General features: G+C 40.2%; 1 protein-coding gene across 10 annotated transcripts in view; it reads left to right on the top strand.

Moving 5' to 3' along the window:
• Positions 1 to 21,251, top strand: part of LOC139746342 (receptor-type guanylate cyclase Gyc76C-like) — a 366,650-nt gene that overhangs the window by 175,161 nt on the left and 170,238 nt on the right. For all 10 annotated transcript variants that reach the window (XM_071657506.1, XM_071657505.1, XM_071657507.1 and 7 more), the window contains 4 exons: positions 11,248 to 11,313; positions 11,708 to 11,906; positions 18,023 to 18,181; positions 18,398 to 18,582. In XM_071657506.1, the coding sequence (XP_071513607.1) occupies positions 11,248 to 11,313; positions 11,708 to 11,906; positions 18,023 to 18,181; positions 18,398 to 18,582 (609 nt within the window). The remainder of the gene's footprint in view (positions 1 to 11,247; positions 11,314 to 11,707; positions 11,907 to 18,022; positions 18,182 to 18,397; positions 18,583 to 21,251) is intronic.

Below are 21,251 nucleotides of genomic sequence, written 5' to 3'. Positions count from 1 at the left end.
GCACCCCCTTTCCCTAGTTTTGCTTTCATCTCTCTGAAACTTCTGCTCAATTTTCCAGTCTCCCTTATGCATGCATTATCTCCTCTATAGAAGATTTTCACACCATCCAGCAGTTGTTGCCTAACCCCATATATCTTTAATATATCCCATAAGTATTCCACTCAGCTCTGTCATACACTTTCTCAAAATCCATAAAAGTTTCATACAGCTTCTTATCTTTCACTAAATACTTTTCCTTTGTCATCCTCACCACAAAAATCTGATCCACACATCCTTTGCCTTTCCAAAAACCTCCTTGCCCCTGACTTGTTCTGTATTCGGTCTTTTCCATCACTCTGTCAATCAGCATTCTTGCATACACTTTTCCTTGAGTTCTTCACAAACTTATTCCCCTTTGATTGCCACATACATCCTTAGCACCTTTTCTTTTGAAAAAATGCAACAATGATAGCTTTCACCCAGTCCTCAGGTATGACCCTTCCCAAGCTCACTTACTCTCACCACTCTCTTCACCCCAACATTTTCTCTTCTTTTCTGAAAACCTCTACAAATCTTCACCTTTGCCTCTACAAGATAATGATCAGACATCTCTCCAGTTGCACCGCTCAGCATATTAACATCCTAAAGTCTCACTTTCACGCATTTATCAATTAACACGTAATCCAATAATGCTCTCTGGCCATCTCTCCTACTTACATACGTATACTTATGTATATCTCTCTTTTAAAACCAGGCATTCCCAATCACCAGTCCTTTTTCAGCACACAAATCTACAAGCTCTTCATCATTTCCATTTACAACACTGACCACCCCATGTACACCAATTATGCCCTCAACTGCCACATTACCTACCTTTGCATTCAAATCATCCATCACTATAACCCGGTCTCATGCATCAAAACTACTAACACACTCAGCTGCTCCCAAAACACTTGCTTCTCATGATCTTTCTTCTCATGCCCAAGTGCACAGGCCCCAATAATCACCTATCTCTCTCCATCCACTTTCAGTTTTACCCATATCAATCTAGAGTTTACTTTCTTATGCTCTAATCACATACTCCCACCACTCCTGTTTCAGAAGTAGTGCTACTTCTTCCTTTGCTCTTGTCCTCTCACCAACCCCTGACTTTACTCCCAAAACATTCCCAAACCACTCCTCCCCTTTACCCTTGAGCTTTGTTTCATTCAGAGCCAAAACATCCAGGTTCCTTTCCTCAAACATATTACCTATCTCTCCTTTTTTCTCATCTTGGTTACATCCACACACATTTAGACACCAATCTGAGACTTTCAGGAGGATGAGCACTCCCCATGTGACTCCTTCTTCTGTTTCCCCTTTTAGAAAGTCAAAATACAAGGAGGGGAGGGTTTCTACCCCCCCCCTCCCATCCCCTTTAGTCGCCTTCTGCGACACATGGGAAAGGCGTGGAAAGTATTCTTTCTCCCCTATCCCCAGGGATAACATATATATATATATATATATATATATATATATATATATATATATATATGTATATACATTTTATCCCTGGGGATAGGGGAGAAAGAATACTTCCCACGAAATCCCTGCGTGTCGTAGAAGGTGACTAAAAGGGGAGCGGGAGGCTGGAAATCCTCCCCTTTCATTTTTAATTTTCCAAAAGAAGGAACAGAGAAGGGGGCTAAGTGAGGATTTCCCTCAAAGGCTCAGTCCTCTGTTCTAAACGCTACCTCGCTAACACAGGAAATGGCGAATAGCATGAAAAAAAATATATATATATATATATATATATATTATCCCTGGGGATAGGGGAGAAAGAATACTTCCCACGTATTCCCTGCGTGTCGTAGAAGGCAACTAAAAGGGGAGGGAGCGGGGGGCTGGAAATCCTGCCCTCTCGTTTTTTTTTAACTTTCCAAAAGAAGGAACAGAGAAGGGGGCCAGGTGAGGATATTCCCTCAAAGGCCCAGTCCTCTGTTCTTAATGCTACCTCGCTAACACGGGAAATGGCGAAAAGTTTGAAAAAAAAAAATATATATATTTTTTTTTTTTTTTTGCCGCTGTCTCCCGCGTTTGCGAGGTAGTGCAAGGAAACAGACGAAAGAAATGGCCTAACCCACCCCCATACACATGTATATACATACGTCCACACACGCAAATATACATACCTACACAGCTTTCCATGGTTTACCCCAGACGCTTCACATGCCCTGATTCAACCCACTGACAGCACGTCAACCCCGGTATACCACATCGATCCAATTCACTCAATTCCTTGCCCTCCTTTCACCCTCCTGCATGTTCAGGCCCCGATCACACAAAATCTTTTTCACTCCATCTTTCCACCTCCAATTTGGTCTCCCACTTCTCCTCGTTCCCTCCACCTCCGACACATATATCCTCTTGGTCAATCTTTCCTCACTCATTCTCTCCATGTGCCCAAACCATTTCAAAACACCCTCTTCTGCTCTCTCAACCACGCTCTTTTTATTTCCACACATCTCTCTTACCCTTACGTTACTTACTCGATCAAACCACCTCACACCACACATTGTCCTCAAACATCTCATTTCCAGCACATCCATCCTCCTGCGCACAACTCTATCCATAGCCCACGCCTCGCAACCATACAACATTGTTGGAACCACTATTTCTTCAAACATACCCATTTTTGCTTTCCGAGATAATGTTCTCGACTTCCACACATTCTTCAAGGCTCCCAGAATTTTCGCCCCCTCCCCCACCCTATGATCCACTTCCGCTTCCATGGTTCCATCCGCTGCCAGATCCACTCCCAGATATCTAAAACACTTTACTTCCTCCAGTTTTTCTCCATTCAACCTTACCTCCCAATTGACTTGACCCTCAACCCTACTGTACCTAATAACCTTGCTCTTATTCACATTTACTCTTAACTTTCTTCTTTCACACACTTTACCAAACTCAGTCACCAGCTTCTGCAGTTTCTCACATGAATCAGCCACCAGCGCTGTATCATCAGCGAACAACAACTGACTCACTTCCCAAGCTCTCTCATCCCCAACAGACTTCATATATATATATATATATATATATATATATATATATAAAACAAGTAGTGGTGATGTGAGAAGGAGATGGAGTGAGTATTTTGAAGGTTTGTTGAATGTGTTTGATGATAGAGTGGCAGATATAGGGTGTTTTGGTCGAGGTGGTGTGCAAAGTGAGAGGGTTAGGGAAAATGATTTGGTAAACAGAGAAGAGGTAGTAAAAGCTTTGCGGAAGATGAAAGCCGGCAAGGCAGCAGGTTTGGATGGTATTGCAGTGGAATTTATTAAAAAAGGGGGTGACTGTATTGTTGACTGGTTGGTAAGGTTATTTAATGTATGTATGACTCATGGTGAGGTGCCTGAGGATTGGCGGAATGCGTGCATAGTGCCATTGTACAAAGGCAAAGGGGATAAGAGTGAGTGCTCACATTACAGAGGTATAAGTTTGTTGAGTATTTCTGGTAAATTATATGGGAGGGTATTGATTGAGAGGGTGAAGGCATGTACAGAGCATCAGATTGGGGAAGAGCAGTGTGGTTTCAGAAGTGGTAGAGGATGTGTGGATCAGGTGTTTGCTTTGAAGAATGTATGTGAGAAATACTTAGAAAAGCAAATGGATTTGTATGTAGCATTTATGGATCTGGAGAAGGCATATGATAGAGTTGATAGAGATGCTCTGTGGAAGGTATTAAGAATATATGGTGTGGGAGGCAAGTTGTTAGAAGCAGTGAAAAGTTTTTATCGAGGATGTAAGGCATGTGTACGTGTAGGAAGAGAGGAAAGTGATTGGTTCTCAGTGAATGTAGGTTTGCGGCAGGGGTGTGTGATGTCTCCATGGTTGTTTAATTTGTTTATGGATGGGGTTGTTAGGGAGGTGAATGCAAGAGTTTTGGAAAGAGGGGCAAGTATGAAGTCTGCTGGGGATGAGAGAGCTTGGGAAGTGAGTCAGTTGTTGTTCGCTGATGATACAGCGCTGGTGGCTGATTCATGTGAGAAACTGCAGAAGCTGGTGACGGAGTTTGGTAAAGTGTGTGAAAGAAGAAAGTTAAGAGTAAATGTGAATAAGAGCAAGGTTATTAGGTACAGTAGGGTTGAGGGTCAAGTCAATTGGGAGGTGAGTTTGAATGGAGAAAAACTGGAGGAAGTGAAGTGTTTTAGATATCTGGGAGTGGATCTGGCAGCGGATGGAACCATGGAAGCGGAAGTGGATCATAGGGTGGGGGAGGGGGTGAAAATTCTGGGAGCCTTGAAGAATGTGTGGAAGTCGAGAACATTATCTCGGAAAGCAAAAATGGGTATGTTTGAAGGAATAGTGGTTCCAACAATGTTGTATGGTTGCGAGGCGTGGGCTATGGATAGAGTTGTGCGCAGGAGGATGGATGTGCTGGAAATGAGATGTTTGAGGACAATGTGTGGTGTGAGGTGGTTTGATCGAGTAAGTAACGTAAGGGTAAGAGAGATGTGTGGAAATAAAAAGAGCGTGGTTGAGAGAGCAGAAGAGGGTGTTTTGAAATGGTTTGGGCACATGGAGAGAATGAGTGAGGAAAGATTGACCAAGAGGATATATGTGTCGGAGGTGGAGGGAACGAGGAGAAGAGGGAGACCAAATTGGAGGTGGAAAGATGGAGTGAAAAAGATTTTGTGTGATCGAGGCCTGAACATGCAGGAGGGTGAAAGGAGGGCAAGGAATAGAGTGAATTGGATCGATGTGGTATACCGGGGTTGACGTGCTGTCAGTGGATTGAATCAAGGCATGCGAAGCATCTGGGGTAAACCATGGAAAGCTGTGTAGGTATGTATATTTGCGTGTGTGGACGTATGTATATACATGTGTATGGGGGTGGGTTGGGCCATTTCTTTCGTCTGTTTCCTTGCGCTACCTCGCAAACACGGGAAACAGCGACAAAGCAAAAAAAAAAAAAAAAAATGGATGTCAGTGTGCTGAGAGGTGCAACTGGAGGGATGTCTGATCATTATCTTGTGGAGGCTAAGGTGAAGATTAGTATGGGTTTTCAGAAAAGAAGAGTGAATGTTGGGGTGAAGAAGGTGGTGAGAGTAAGTGAGCTTGGGAAGGAGACCTGTGTGAAGAAGTATCAGGAGAGACTGTGTACAGAATGGAAAAAGGTGAGAACAATGGAAGTAAGGGGAGTGGGGGAGGAATGGGATGTATTTAGGGAATCAGTGATGGATTGCGCAAAAGATGCTTGTGGCATGAGAAGAGTGGGAGGTGGGCTGTTTAGAAAGGGTAGTGAGTGGTGGGATGAAGAAGTAAGAGTATTAGTGAAAGAGAAGAGAGAGGCATTTGGACAATTTTTGCAGGGAAAAAATGCAATTGAGTGGGAGAAGTATAAAAGAAAGAGACAGGAGGTCAAGAGAAAGGTGCAAGAGGTGAAAAAAAGGGCAAATGAGAGTTGGGGTGAGAGACTATCAGTAAATTTTAGGGAGAATAAAAAGATGTTCTGGAAGGAGGTAAATAGGGTGCGTAAGACAAGGGAGCAAATGGGAACTTCAGTGAAGGGCGTAAATGGGGAGGTGATAACAAGTAGTGGTGATGTGAGAAGGAGATGGAGTGAGTATTTTGAAGGTTTGTTGAATGTGTCTGATGACAGAGTGGCAGATATAGGGTGTTTGGGTCGAGGTGGTGTGCAAAGTGAGAGGGTTAGGGAAAATGATTTGGTAAACAGAGAAGAGGTAGTAAAAGCTTTGCGGAAGATGAAAGCCAGCAAGGCAGCAGGTTTGGATGGTATTGCAGTGGAATTTATTAAAAAAGGGGGTGACTGTATTGTTGACTGGTTGGTAAGGTTATTTAATGTATGTATGACTCATGGTGAGGTGCCTGAGGATTGGCGGAATGCGTGCATAGTGCCATTGTACAAAGGCAAAGGGGATAAGAGTGAGTGCTCAAATTACAGAGGTATAAGTTTGTTGAGTATTCCTGGTAAATTATATGGGAGGGTATTGATTGAGAGGGTGAAGGCATGTACAGAGCATCAGATTGGGGAAGAGCAGTGTGGTTTCAGAAGTGGTAGAGGATGTGTGGATCAGGTGTTTGCTTTGAAGAATGTATGTGAGAAATACTTAGAAAAGCAAATGGATTTGTATGTAGCATTTATGGATCTGGAGAAGGCATATGATAGAGTTGATAGAGATGCTCTGTGGAAGGTATTAAGAATATATGGTGTGGGAGGCAAGTTGTTAGAAGCAGTGAAAAGTTTTTATCGAGGATGTAAGGCATGTGTACGTGTAGGAAGAGAGGAAAGTGATTGGTTCTCAGTGAATGTAGGTTTGTGGCAGGGGTGTGTGATGTCTCCATGGTTGTTTAATTTGTTTATGGATGGGGTTGTTAGGGAGGTAAATGCAAGAGTCTTGGAAAGAGGGGCAAGTATGAAGTCTGTTGGGGATGAGAGAGCTTGGGAAGTGAGTCAGTTGTTGTTCGCTGATGATACAGCGCTGGTGGCGGATTCATGTGAGAAACTGCAGAAGCTGGTGATGGAGTTTGGTAAAGTGTGTGGAAGAAGAAAGTTAAGAGTAAATGTGAATAAGAGCAAGGTTATTAGGTACAGTAGGGTTGAGGGTCAAGTCAATTGGGAGGTGAGTTTGAATGGAGAAAAACTGGAGGAAGTGAAGTGTTTTAGATATCTGGGAGTGGATCTGGCAGCGGATGGAACCATGGAAGCGGAAGTGGATCATAGGGTGGGGGAGGGGGCGAAAATTTTGAGAGCCTTGAAAAATGTGTGGAAGTCGAGAACATTATCCCGGAAAGCAAAAATGGGTATGTTTGAAGGAATAGTAGTTCCAACAATGTTGTATGGTTGCGAGGCGTGGGCTATGGATAGAGTTGTGCGCAGGAGGATGGATGTGCTGGAAATGAGATGTTTGAGGACAATGTGTGGTGTGAGGTGGTTTGATCGAGTAAGTAACGTAAGGGTAAGAGAGATGTGTGGAAATAGAAAGAGCGTGGTTGAGAGAGCAGAAGAGGGTGTTTTGAAATGGTTTGGGCACATGGAGAGAATGAGTGAGGAAAGATTGACCAAGAGGATATATGTGTCGGAGGTGGAGGGAACGAGGAGAAGAGGGAGACCAAATTGGAGGTGGAGAGATGGAGTGAAAAGGATTTTGTGTGATCGGGGCCTGAACATGCAGGAGGGTGAAAGGAGGGCAAGGAATAGAGGGAATTGGAGCGATGTGGTATACAGGGGTTGACGTGCTGTCAGTGGATTGAATCAAGGCATGTGAAGCGTCCGGGGTAAACCAAGGAAAGCTGTGTAGGTATGTATATTTGCGTGTGTGGACGTGTGTATGTACATGTGTATGGGGGGGGTTGGGCCATTTCTTTCGTCTGTTTCCTTGCGCTACCTCGCAAAAGCGGGAGACAGCGACAAAGTATAAAAAAAAAAAAAAAAATATATATATATATATATATATATATATATATATATATATATATATATATATATATATATATATATATATATAGATATATATATATTCCTTGCATGCCTCTCATCCTCCTGCATGTTCAGACCCCAATCACTCAAAATCTTTTTCACTCCATCCTTCTACCTCTAATTTGGTCTCCTGCTTCTCCTTGTTGTCTCCACTTCTGACACATATATCCTCTTTATCAGCCTTTCCTCGCTCATTCGTTCCATATGTCCAAACCATTTCAACACACCCTCTTCTGCTCTCTCAACCACACTTTTTATTACCACACATCTCTCTTACCCTTTCATTACTTATGTGATCAAACCACCTCACACCACATATTGTCTTCAAACATTTCATTTCCAACACATCCACCCTCTTCCATGCACCCATATCTATAGCCCATGCTTGCAACCATATGATATTGTTGAAACTGCTATTCCTTCAAACACCCATTTTTGCTCTGTGAGATCACGTTCTCTCTTTACACACATATTTCATTGCTCCCAGAACTTTCGCTCCCTTTCCCACCCTATGACTCAACTCACTTCTGCTTCTATGGTTCCATTTACTGCCAAGTCTACTCCCAGATATCTAAAACCCCTCACTTCATCCAATTTTTTCTATTCATACTTACATCCCAACTGATTTGTCATATAACCTCACTGAAACTAATAGCCGAGCTCTTATCCACATTTACCCTCTATTTTCTCCTTTCACACATTTTTCCAAACTCAGTCACCAACTTCCCAACTTCTGCAGTATCTCAATCAAATCAGCCACCAGTGGTGTATCATTGGTGAACAGCAATTGATTCACTTCTCATGCCCTTGATCCCCAACAGACTGCAAACTCACCCCTCTCTCCAAAACTCGCATTTACCTCCTTAACCACCCCATCCATAACCAAATTAAACAACCATATGGACATCACACACCTCGGCAACAGACAAAACTTCACTGGGAACCAGTCACTTTCCTCTCTTCCAATTCGTACACATGCCCTACATTCTTGATAAAAATCTCTGCTTCTAGCAGCTTACCTCCCACATCATATATTTTAAGACCTTCCACAAAGCATCTCTATCAGCCCTATCATATGCCATCTCTAGATCCTTAAATGCTACATAGAAATCCATCTGTTTTTCTAAGTATTTCTCACATATATTCTTGAAAGTAAACACGTGATCCACATATCCTTTACCACTTCTAAACCACATTGCTTCTCTCAAATCTGATGCTGTGTACATGCCTTCACCCTCTCAATCAATACCCTCCCATACAATTTTCCAGGAATACCCAACAAACTTATGCCTTTGTAGTTTGAACACTCAACTTTATCCCCTTTGCCTATGTGCATTGGCACTATACATAGTTTCTGCCAATCCTCAGGCACTTCACCATGACCCATACATACATTGAATATCCTTACCAACCAATTAACAGCACAGTCATCCCCTTTCTGAATAGATTCAATGGCAATACCATCCAAACCCACCACCTTGCCAGATTTCATCTTTCGCAAGGCTTTCAACACTTCTCTCTTCACCAAACCACTCTCCCTGACTCTCTCACCTCGCACACCACCCCATCCAAAACACCTCACATCTGCCACTCTATCATCAAACATTCAACAAGCCTTCAGAATATTCACTCCATCTTCTCACTCTATCACTACCTGTTATCACCCATCCCCCTTCCTCCCTTCACCGATGTTCCCATTTGTCCTCTTATCTTATGCAAGTTATTTACTTCCTTCCAAAGCATCTTTTTATTCTCCCTAAAATTTAATGATACTCTCTCTACCCAACTCTTATTTGCCCTCTTTTTCAACCCTTGCACCTTCCTCTTGACTTGCCATTTCTTATACATCTCCCAGTCATTTGCTCTCTTTCCTTGTAAGTATCATCCAAATGCTTCTCTTTTTCACTAACAACTTTACTTCTTCACCCCCTCTCACTACCCTTTCTAGTCTGCCGAACTCCCACCTTACTCATGTCACATGGATGTCTTGCCCTTGCCATCACTGCTCCCCAAATACATTCCATTAATCACCTATTCCCCTCATTTCATTTGCTATCAAGTTTAGCCTTTCAACTCTCAATCTCTCCTGATGCTTCCTCACATAAGTCTCCTTTCCAAGCTCACTTACTCTCCCCACTCTCTTCTCCCCAATACTCTTTTTTCTTTTTTAAAAACCTCTACAAATCTTCACCTTTACCTCCACAAGATAGTGATCAGACATCCCATCAGCTGCCCGTCTCAGCACATTAACATCCAAAATTCTCTCCTTTACGTGCCTGTCAGTTACCATGTAATCTAATAATGTCCTTTGACCATCTCTCATACTCACATAAATATATTTGTGTATATCTCTTTTTAAGCCAGGTATTCCGAATCAACATTCTTTTTTTCAGCACACAAATCCATAAGCTCCTCTGTTTCCATTCACAACACTGAAAGTCCTCACGTACATACCCCAATTATACCCTCAGCTGCCACATTACTCACCTTTGCATTTGAATCACCCATCACTCATACCTGATCTCGTACACTAAAATTGCAGTAGGTCACATTGGTGTGCGTGATCTAGTATTTGCTGATAACCATGAGGAAGATGTAACATGATAAGTTCCCAAGTGCAATTTCATGCAATGATCACATTGTCTTGGGAGATACAAGAATGAGATAGAAGATGTAGAATAGTTAGTTGATATACAAGGAAGAGATGCTGCTAAGATGCCATTGGTAAATGAGTGTTATTGGGTGGTAGTGTTTGGGTTGGTGGTGTTCAGGTGTGGCACCATGCCTGTCAGAAAATTTATTATGTGGACAGGAAAGGAAAGATGGAAAATTATCTGAATGACAAAGAACATTGGACACATGTCTGGGATGCCTTCTCATGATGGGGATTTATTTTACCCATCTCCTTTGATATTTGAAATTTTGCAACATGTTCTATTGTTTCTTATTGGCCCTGTGCTAAGTGCACCATTTTAGGGCCATGTGTCCTCCTTCTTGATTCAAGCATTAATACAGTATTGTGAAATCTGGGATTACTGCTGTTGGTGAGTTTTTGCATACAAGAATGCATTATCTTTCATCTCAAAAATTTTGGATTTTTCCTGGGAGTGAGACTGTATGCCAGAGCAGCACCAGCAGTATTAGTCAGTCTTATAACTGGTTCAACTTTTGATATCAGAGATAGCATTAGCTGTACCATGGTCAGTGATTTAGTTTGAAAGAAATTGTGTTAGTATGTTTTAAATGTATGCAGAGCTTGTGACTGATTTCCATAATGCTCCATTATTGATCATACTCATTTTTCTTCATTTCAGTAAAGCTCAGTGTTTGTATGCAGTGGTGTATGACAACCTTTGACTTTTCACATTGACTCGTGCACACTTTCAGCTTTGAAATTAAGATCTCACAGCCCAGTGTGAGATGGAGAAATGTAGCTGAATACTTAATGACTCTTGGAATAGAATTGATTTAATGTTGTCTACAATTCTAAATGATATAGGTACAGTGTTAATTGCATGAAATCCATAGAAGTATTTTTTAGAATTTGTTTAGTTTGTAGATTATGGTGAAAGTCTATTTCATGTGTATTTAATTGTTTGGAATATCACATCTCTAATTGAAATGTTGTGTCTAATTTATTTACTAGATGTTAATTATTATCCATAAATGCAAAGCCTAGTAAGTGAAGTTAAGATTGCTTCACTCTTTGTTACCTAATTCAAACCCATTAGGAATGTTGTTCCCTACAGCCTGTGACAATACATCATTAAGAATGGTTTTTTTTACAGGGCTGCACAAATGAACAGGCCTCAAGGTTCACAACTTTTGCCAGGACCAACCCTTCAGAAATCCATGTAAGTGGGTTTTATGATGACTTCACTTGTATCCATGAGAAGTTTCATCCTGAAAAAAAAGAATGTAAATAAGAGATTAATGTGATATGTGTAACTTTGGTATTGATTAGTTTTAAGAAAGAGAAAACAAGTGAATGATTGCTTTGGAGAATCTTAAAATGAGACAGGGTAAAGTATGAGTGTTAGAAAGAAACTAGAAATTAGTGAGGGTATGAGTTAGTGAAGGAGTGATTGAATCATTGAGATACTTCAATGAAGAAAGTGAATGAGTATGTAAACAGGAAAGTGACTTGAAGTGATAAAGATGAAGAGAGTGGATGAGTAAGTGATTAGTGAGAGACTTAGATAAACCAGCAGCTGCAAGCTCTAAACTCACCAGTTCTTCCTCTTGCAGATCATCAAAACAACTGTGGCAACACTTAGGCACAACAATTGGACCAAATTCTCAATCATCTATAGTGAGGACAACTTGAGCATGATGAACACTCTTAAGAAGGAAGCTGAAAAGGAGAACATGACTATCAACCATGAGAAACTATATAATAAGGATCGTCTACCCCTCATCTTCCAGGAGACCAAGAATGCTACTAGGAGTGAGTTGGGAGAAAGGGACCATTCAGATGTAGAGAGTAATGAGGGAAGAAGTGAAGGAAGCCAAAGATGAAGAATAAAGGGGGAAGCAAACTAATTTGCAAAAGGAACAGAGTGTTTGGAGAATTTTTCTTCTTTCATTTATGTTGTTGCTTCAGTCATGGACAGAAGTCTTGAGGCCAGGCCTTGAATATGAAGACAGGAATGAAAGGTTTGAAATGTATAAAGAGAAGAGGAGAAAATATTCTACAAGTTTTGGAGGAAGTAGAAAACCTGCCTTGTAAAGCAAGGTAGATCATATCTGTCAGGGAAGACATGAGCAGGTGTAGAGTTGCAAAGCTTAGAAGTGACATGAAAGAAACTGACATCATATTGGTTGACTTTGAGTAGCTAACAACCACATGATAATGATGTGCAGATATTGCAATGGTTTGCTGTATATTAAGTGGTCTGGAATTGGCAGGGGTACACAGCTAGCCACTTTTTGGGTGCAGTAACTAAAGTAATACTCATAATAGAGGGAAAGAGAAATGACAGTGCAGCTTAGAGCATATTTATCAAGTTTTGAGGCCAGATTGGGAAAGAGAAATAGTTGCTTTGGACTCAGATCTTTCAAGTAATACATAGAGTCTGATCTTCCTCAGTTGTGATAGCAGTACTCCATAGAAGTACAAATAAATCCTTTGAATAATCATAGCAAAAAGATAGGTGTTGCAGTGATACTAAGTATGAGTATTGTGTCGAGTCATAGAACTGCAGACCCATCAAGGGAAACAGGAAAGCTTTGAGGTGTTTTATAATGAGATATAGGAATTTATTAGGTTATAGAAGCTTTAATCTAAACTAGATTGCACCTGCCCCTCTGGGAATTCATGTTCAAATCTTTGTTTTAAGATTGCAATTGTGGTGAGATGAGAGAGATCACTCAAGAAAAGGTGGTGCAGATTTGAAGAAGTAGAGAAATGAAATTTTGACTCATCAGTATGAGAGTGCATGTAGCAATCTATTGCAGAAAAGAAATTGTTGATAGAAAAGAGGGAGGGCAAAGAAGATGGGAAACACACATACTATTGATTGGGAAAGGGGGAGAGATAGATTGATGAGAGAAAACAGAGTAAGCCAGAAGAGGAGAGTTTAGAGATCAAACCCAGGTCTCACACCATGTCAGAAGCTTACAGTATATCAAGGGCTACAAAGTAGGATTCCCAAAGGTCTCCCATAGAAGATCACCAGGCATTGGTAAGAGAGGAATGGATATCCCATGTGGATCTTACCTTACAAAAAACAAATTGTAATAATAATCAGATAACACTCTGATGATTAAGGAAATGGGAATAAAGAAATTTGATCGCTTTGGAGTTAGGAGAAATCAAAGCAACAGGGTGATAGATGGAAAGGTTAGAATATTTACCCTTCTGTGGGATCCATGATGAAAGAAAAGTTTTAGTTCTATCCAGAAATGGGAAAGATGAGTAACCATAAACACATTCCTTTAAACACAATGAGGGATGGGAACTGGTCCATACTCCTTGGTTTAGTTGTTAATTACCTATTTGTGAATATGTATTCGTAGTGTATGGAGAAGGAGTTTTACGTTCATGGTGCCCTTTTTCACAAACTTTCTCTACTATTTTACAAATTCTTGTCCACAGACAGAAATGCTCTCTGGGCTGAATGAAAAGAGGATCTAGTGGAGAACATAGGTTTAAGTAAGATGTCCAACAGGTGTTGAAATTATAGTTGTTGAAAGTGTAGTTAAAGGAGAGAAAAAAAAGTTGGTAGAGCAAAAAAGTCATAAAATAAGGATTTTCATAGATGCAAAGGATTGGAATAAATAATTAAGGAAACCGCTTTATCTAGGGCCAGCAAATGAGGAAATGTCTTCTAGTTTAGCAGGTGCTGAACTGTTCTCAGTGTTGGTTGCAACAAATGGGATTTTGCCAGTTGAAAATAGTTAAGGAATCTTTTCAAACTTTTTGCATTTACTACACATTTTGAGAGATTCTGTTACATCAGGCCTTGATTTAATGTTAATCTTGGCTGAACAGAGGGAAAACATGATGCTCAACAGGAAAGTTTTGATGAGATATAGGAAAGAAAAACATGAAGAACTCTTAGAACTTAGAGTTAAAGACTAATGAAGTTGAATTTATCAGGCGTGCATTGAAAGAGAATGCCCTTCAATCACAACTAAGATAATAGATACAGTAAATAAATTCCCACCATCTAAAGATTAGTCTGGATTCATATATTTTCTAGGGATGATAAGTAGATTAATTTGCTAATATATATCCAGTATGTCTTTGATAAGTGACCCTCTGAACAAATTGCTAGAGGAAGATGTAAAATTATAGTGGGATGTTTGCCATTGGAAATGTATTAGGAATGGAAACACTTGGTTTGCTAAGGTTTTATGAACCTAAGAAAATCTGTCAATTCATATGTTGATGCTTTTGGATTTGAACTAGGTGCATATACTTTCCAGACTCAACATACAGTGGATTATGTGGCTAAATTTCTTCCTGACTTAAAATCAGAGGAATTATGCTCAAATTAAGGGAGCATTGTTAGCTGTTGTGTTTGATGTAGAGAAATTCCACTCAGATGATATGATTGTGGAAACTAAAAATTAACCCTGAGAAGCTTCTATTAGAAAACCACTATTCTTTAGGAAGGCGTGCAAAGGATAGAGTGAATTGGAACGATGTGGTATACCGGGGTTGACATGCTGTCAATGGATTGAACTAGGGCATGTGAAGCGTCTGAGGGTAAACCATGGAAAGTTTTGTGGTTCCTGGATGTGGAAAGGGAGCTGTGGTTTTGGTGCATTATACACAACAGCTAGAGACTGAGTGTGAACGAATGTGGCCTTTGTTGTCTTTTCCTAGCGCTACCTCGCGCACATGAGGGGGGAGGGGGTTGTCATTTCATGTGTGGCGGGGTGGCAGTGGGAATGAATAAAGGCAGCAAGTATCAATTATGTACATGTGTATATATGAATATGTCCTTGTATGTATATATATTATATGTTGGATTGTATAGGTATATATATGTGTGTGTGGATGTGTATGTATATACATGTGTATGTGGGTTGCTTGGGCCATTCTTTTGTCTGTTTCCTTGCGCTACCTCGCTAATGCAGGAGACAGCGACAAAGTGTAATAAATGAATGAGATAATAATAATGACAATATTATGTTTATACCTTCTTTTCTTTCCTGCTTTAGCAAGGTAGCAAGTAAAAAGGACAACTAAGTGTTAGCCAGGGACATAGATTACAGGGTGCCAGAAGCAATTCTTACACTTTAATATTCTCTAGTAAGACCACACCTTGAATATGCATGCAGTCCAGTTTTGGTCCCCAGACTATAAGAAAGACGAGGAAAAAGTAGAGCAAGTACAAGAGGTGTAACAAAATTGATCCCCTCCCATAGAGATCTGGCATATGAAGAGAGGCGACTTAATCCAATTGTTCAAAATTGTGATAAAGTTTGATAAAGTAGATCATGAACATCTTTTCGAAATACAAGAAATATGGTTACCAGGACAAATGGAGTAAAACTGAAAGCTAAAAGATTTGGTACGGACATGGGAAAAAGCTTCTTTTCATATAGGTACGTTGAGCACAGGAATAAGTTACCATCAGATGAAGTGAATGCTAAGACTATAGATACCTACAAAAGTCGTTTAGACAAATATTTTATAACATTAGGTATACTTTGAGAAAAACGTCAGAAATAAACTGTATAAATGACAGTGATGGGGACAGTATGCTGCAGCGAGGAGTTGGTGATAGCTTGAAAAATTGCTGAGCAGAATTACATTGTCTTGTCAAGTTAAACTCCCCCCCTTTTTTTTTTTACTAAACATCCCAGTCATGGACCGATCAGGCTCACTGTTGTCTTTCTTTCTCATGTAAACTCATGTAGATGCACTTCTAAAGGAAAATTCTTGCATGGCTTCCTGGATAGCACCAAGACTTTCAAAAAATAAATGATCCTAGGACAGTTCTGACTAAGGAAGACTCCAAGCACTTTCACTTGATTGCCCTACATTGTCTGCACAAACACTTGCAGAAATGTCACAACTGTTTATGACTAGTGATCTTGACCAGTGGACACAGCCAGCTTTGCTAATACCGCAGGAGGATCACTACCACCACTGCTTCCCTAAATACATTCCATTCTTCCCCCACTCCCCTCATATCATTTACCCTCACCTTTTGCCAATTTGCACTCATTTACTCAATTTTTTTTTGTTTCCTGGTACTTCCTCATACAAGTCTCTTCCAAGCTCACTTACTCTCACCACTCTCTTCTCCCCAACGTTTTCTCCTCTTTTTTGAAAACCTGTACAAATCTTCACCTTTGCCTCCACAAGATAGTGATCAGACATCCCTGCAGCTGCCCTTCTCAGCACATTAACATCCAAAGGTTTGTTTTACGTGCCTATCAGTTAACATGTAATCCACTAATGCCTTTTGACCGTCTCTCCTACTCACATTTGTATACTTGTATATATCTCTCTTTTTAAACCGGGTATTCCCAATCACCAGTCTTTTTTCAGCACACAAATCCACAAGCTCTTTATAATTTCCATTTACAACACTGAATACCCCATGTACACCAATTATACCCTCAACTACCACATTACTCACCTCATTTAAATCATCCTTCACTAAAACCCAGTCTCGTGTATTTAAGCTGCTGACACACTGACTCAGCTGCTCCCAAAACACTTTACCATGGGGAAATGAATCATATAGAAAAAATCATGCTGACTTGCCGTCCAGATACAGATGTCCACTCAGCCTTCCCTTTTGTTTAAGACTGAGCTTACTCTCTCATGAATCTCTGACGTTAGTTGCACGTGATATCTTTTTCCTAAAACCACGCTGTCTCTCACTTAGGAAATTGCAAAGTTTAAATTTTCTTTCAATCTTTCATGATAACTCATATGCTTCAGTCCACCAGTTTTTGCCTCTACAGTATTTCTGCATTCTCCTTAATTTATTTTGATGTGGATGTATGGCACCCATACAACAAAGTTGCTTTCAATTTTACTTTATACATATATTCATAATTTTCATAATTTATTTTTGTTTCATGTGAAAGTTCTTAGTATCAAACCACTCATGATTTGGCTTGAGATCATTATTTTTTCAATATGCTCCTTAAATTCAAGTTTTCCATTTGAATGAATACTAAATCCTTGATGTTAACTTCAGTCTCTATTTCTTTTTAAGTCAAGTCTTTGTATGCAGGAACTGAATTGTTTTTTAGTGTTCCCTGACTTTTTACTCGCTCATGTGTCATCTGTTGAACAGACCAAGAAGGGAATAAGATGGAATGAAACAGGCTTTGAGCTATTGTTGTCTCTACATTCAGAAGGGTGAGAGGCATGCATGGGATATAATTGATTGGATTAATGTGGTATGTAGGGGGGTGACATTCTGTCAATGGGTTGACCCAGTGTATATGCAGCAGTCAAGGGAATCCACAGAATAGTCTTTAGGGCTTAGATGTGGATTGTTTTATCTGGTTTTGATACATCATACATGAAAGCTAGAGAGTGGATGTAAGCAAGTGAGATCAGTGGTCTTCTGTTCTTGGTGCTGTCTTACTGAGGCAGGAAATGGCAAATAAGTATTAAGAAAAAGGAAAATTTATTCACTATGAGGGCGAAATATGAGACTTTATTAGAGAAATCAATTAATATGGATAAGTTAATGGGTTTTTTCAATGACTAGAGTGTTGAGGAAGTCCTGCTTTGACCACTCTCCTCATATAATTGAAAATGGTGTATCTGGATTGGATACTTTTCTTTCATTTCTTTCAAACTATTCGCCATTTCCCGCATTAGCAAGGTAGCGTTAAGAACAGAGGACTGGCCCCCTTCTCTGTTCCTTCTTTTGGAAAATTAGAAAAAAAAAACAAGAGGGGAGGATTTCCAGCCCCCCCCCGCTCCCTTCCCTTTTAGTTGCCTTCTACGACACGCAGGGAATACGTGGGAAGTATTCTTTCTCCCCTATCCCCAGGGATACAGTTGATAATATAATGAAATAAGTGTGACGTATTTCAGATTTCTGAATATTTTGAAACACTCTTCTCTTTCCATAGTTTATGTGTTCATTGGCCATCGCAGCTTAGTAAATGAGGTGTTAACTGTTATGGCCATGACTGGACTCTACAAAACAAAAGAAGTCAAGAAGGAATATCTTCTCCTGTTTATAGACCTTGAAGAGTATATGCCTAATGACTGGTACCACTATATATGGGGTAAGTTTTTGGGAAAATGATATGCTTTTCTATTCATTGTAAGTGAGTAGACATGGTGCATACTCAGTACAAGATACTTGCATGTTCATTAACTTTGATGGAAGAGGGCATTAATAATTACTGATTTAAATAAAAATTATATTAAATCTGTTGAATGCATTGGTGAGTGGTTACTTATTATATGATTAGTGTGCTGGGACATCTTAATCTTTCTAGGGGATCGTTCAAGGACAGAGATCTCCGAATATAAGAGATGTATGGAAAGAGATTTGATGGCATATGATGGTGCTTTCGTGGTAGTAGCCAACCGCTTTCCTGAATCTGAAAATTTTGAAGATATGGTTCGGGAGTACAATAAGAAGGAGCCCTTTTGTTTCGGTCATCATGAATCCTACGCCAGGGTAGGTCTTAGCAATTGTAGATAATAGTTTTGATATATATATATATATATATATATATATATATATATATATATATATATATATATATATATTTATTTTGCTTTGTCGCTGTCTCCAGCGTTAGCGAGGTAGCGCAAGGAAACAGACGAAAGAATGGCCCAACCCACCCACATATACATGTATATACAGACACATCCACACACGCAAATATACATACCTATACATCTCACCGTATACATATGTATACACACACAGACATATACATATATACACATGTACATAATTCATACTGTCTGCCTTTATTCATTTCCATCGCCACCCTGCCACACATGAAATACCATCCCCCTCCCCCCTCATGTGCGCGAGGTACCGCTAGGAATAGACAACAAAGGCCAGATTCATTCACACTCATTCTCTAGCTGTCATGTAATAATGCACCAAAACCACAGCTCCCTTTCCACATCCAGGCCCCACAGAACTTTCCATGGTTTACCCCAGACACTTCACATGCCCTGGTTCAATCCATTGACAGCACGTCGACCCTGGTATACCACATCGCTCCAATTAACTCTATTCCTTGCACGCCTTTCACCCTCCGGCATGTTCAGGCCCCATTCACTCAAAATCTTTTTCACTCCATCTTTCCACCTCCAATTTGGTCTCCCACTTCTTCTCATTCCCTCCACCTCTGACACGTATATCCTCTTTGTCAATCTTTCCTCACTCATTCTCTCCACATGACCAAACCATTTCAAAACACACTCTTCTGCTCTCTCAACCACACTCTTTTTATTACCACAGATCTCTCTTACCCTATAATTACTTACTCGATCAAACCACCTCACCCCACATTTTGACCTCAAGCATCTCATTTCCAGCACATCCACCCTCCTCTGCACAAGCAAAATAAATAAATATAAAAGTGTGTGAAAGAAGAAAGTTAAGAGTAAATGTGAATAAGAGCAAGGTTATTAGGTACAGTAGGGTTGAGGGTCAAGTCAATTGGGAGGTAAGTTTGAATGGAGAAAAACTGGAGGAAGTAAAGTGTTTTAGATATCTGGGAGTGGATCTGGCAGCGGATGGAACCATGGAAGCGGAAATGAATCATAGGGTGGGGGAGGGGGCGAAAATCCTGGGAGCCTTGAAGAATGTGTGGAAGTCGAGGGACATTATCTCGGAAAGCAAAAATGGGTATGTTTGAAGGAATAGTGGTTCCAACAATTTTGTATGGTTGCGAGGCGTGGGCTATGGATAGAGTTGTGCGCAGGAGGATGGATGTGCTGGAAATGAGATGTTTGAGTACAATGTGTGGTGTGAGGTGGTTTGATCGAGTAAGTAATGTAAGGGTAAGAGACGTGTGGAAATAAAAAGAGCGTGGTTGAGAGAGCAGAAGAGGGTGTTTTGAAATGGTTTGGGCACATGGAGAGAATGAGTGAGGAAAGATTGACCAAGAGGATATATGTGTCGGAGGTGGAGGGAATGAGGAGAAGTGGGAGACCAAATTGGAGGTGGAAAGATGGAGTGAAAAAGATTTTGTGTGATTAGGGCCTGAACATGCAGGAGGGTGAAAGGAGGGCAAGGAATAGAGTGAATTGGATCGATGTGGTATACCAGGGTTGACGTGCTGTCAGTGGATTGAATCAGGGCATGTGAAGCGTCTGGGGTAAACCATGGAAAGCTGTGTAGGTATGTATATTTGCGTGTGTGGACGTATGTATATACATGTGTATGGGGGTGGGTTGGGCCATTTCTTTCGTCAGTTTCCTTGCGCTACCTCGCAAACGCGGGAGACAGCGACAAAGCAAAAAAATATATATATATATATATATATATATATATATATATATATATATATATATATATATATATATATATATATATATTTTCTTTCTTTCAAACTATTCGCCATTTCCCGCATTAGCGAGGTAGCGTTAAGAACAGAGGAGTGGGCCTTTGAGGGAATATCCTCATCTGGCCCCCTTCTCTGTTCCTTCTTTTGGAAAAATTAAAAAAAAAAAAAAAAATATATATATATATATATATATATATATATATATATATATATATATATATTATCCCTGGGGATTGGGGAGAAAGAATACTTCCCACGTATTCCCTGCATGTCGTAGAAGGCGACTAAAAGGGGAGGGAGCGGGGGGCTGGAAATCCTCCCCTCTTTTTTTTTTTAATTTTCCAAAAGAAGGAACAGAGAAGGGGGCCAGGTGAGGGTATTCCCTCAAAGGCCCACTCCTCTGTTCTTAACGCTACCTTGCTGATGCGGGAAATGGCGAATAGTTTGAAAAAAAAAAAAGAATATATATATATATATATATATATATGAATTTCTTTTTCATTATACTTAGTTGCTGTCTTCCGCTTTAGTGAGGTCACAGTGCGAGTGGTAAGTCTCCTTTGGCAAGGATGCATCTGCGTCAGTTGATGAAACAGAGTACAACCTTGTCAAAGAACTTCTCACTTATATGGAATCCATCCTCTCCCTGCTGCTTATTGTAGTGCAGCCTTGAAGCTGCAGGAACTCCTGGATCACTGAGAAAGGGGTCCCAGGGCTATATATAATAATTGTAATGTATGAATGTATATATGTGTATATAATGTTGAATAGATCTAAAGGCTAAACTGTTCAAACTTGTAATTATTGCAACATCTCT

This window comes from Panulirus ornatus, chromosome 64, assembly GCF_036320965.1.
Source record: "Panulirus ornatus isolate Po-2019 chromosome 64, ASM3632096v1, whole genome shotgun sequence".
NCBI classification, from domain to species: Eukaryota; Metazoa; Arthropoda; class Malacostraca; order Decapoda; family Palinuridae; genus Panulirus; species Panulirus ornatus.
This window is presented reverse-complemented; position numbering and strand designations above follow the sequence as displayed.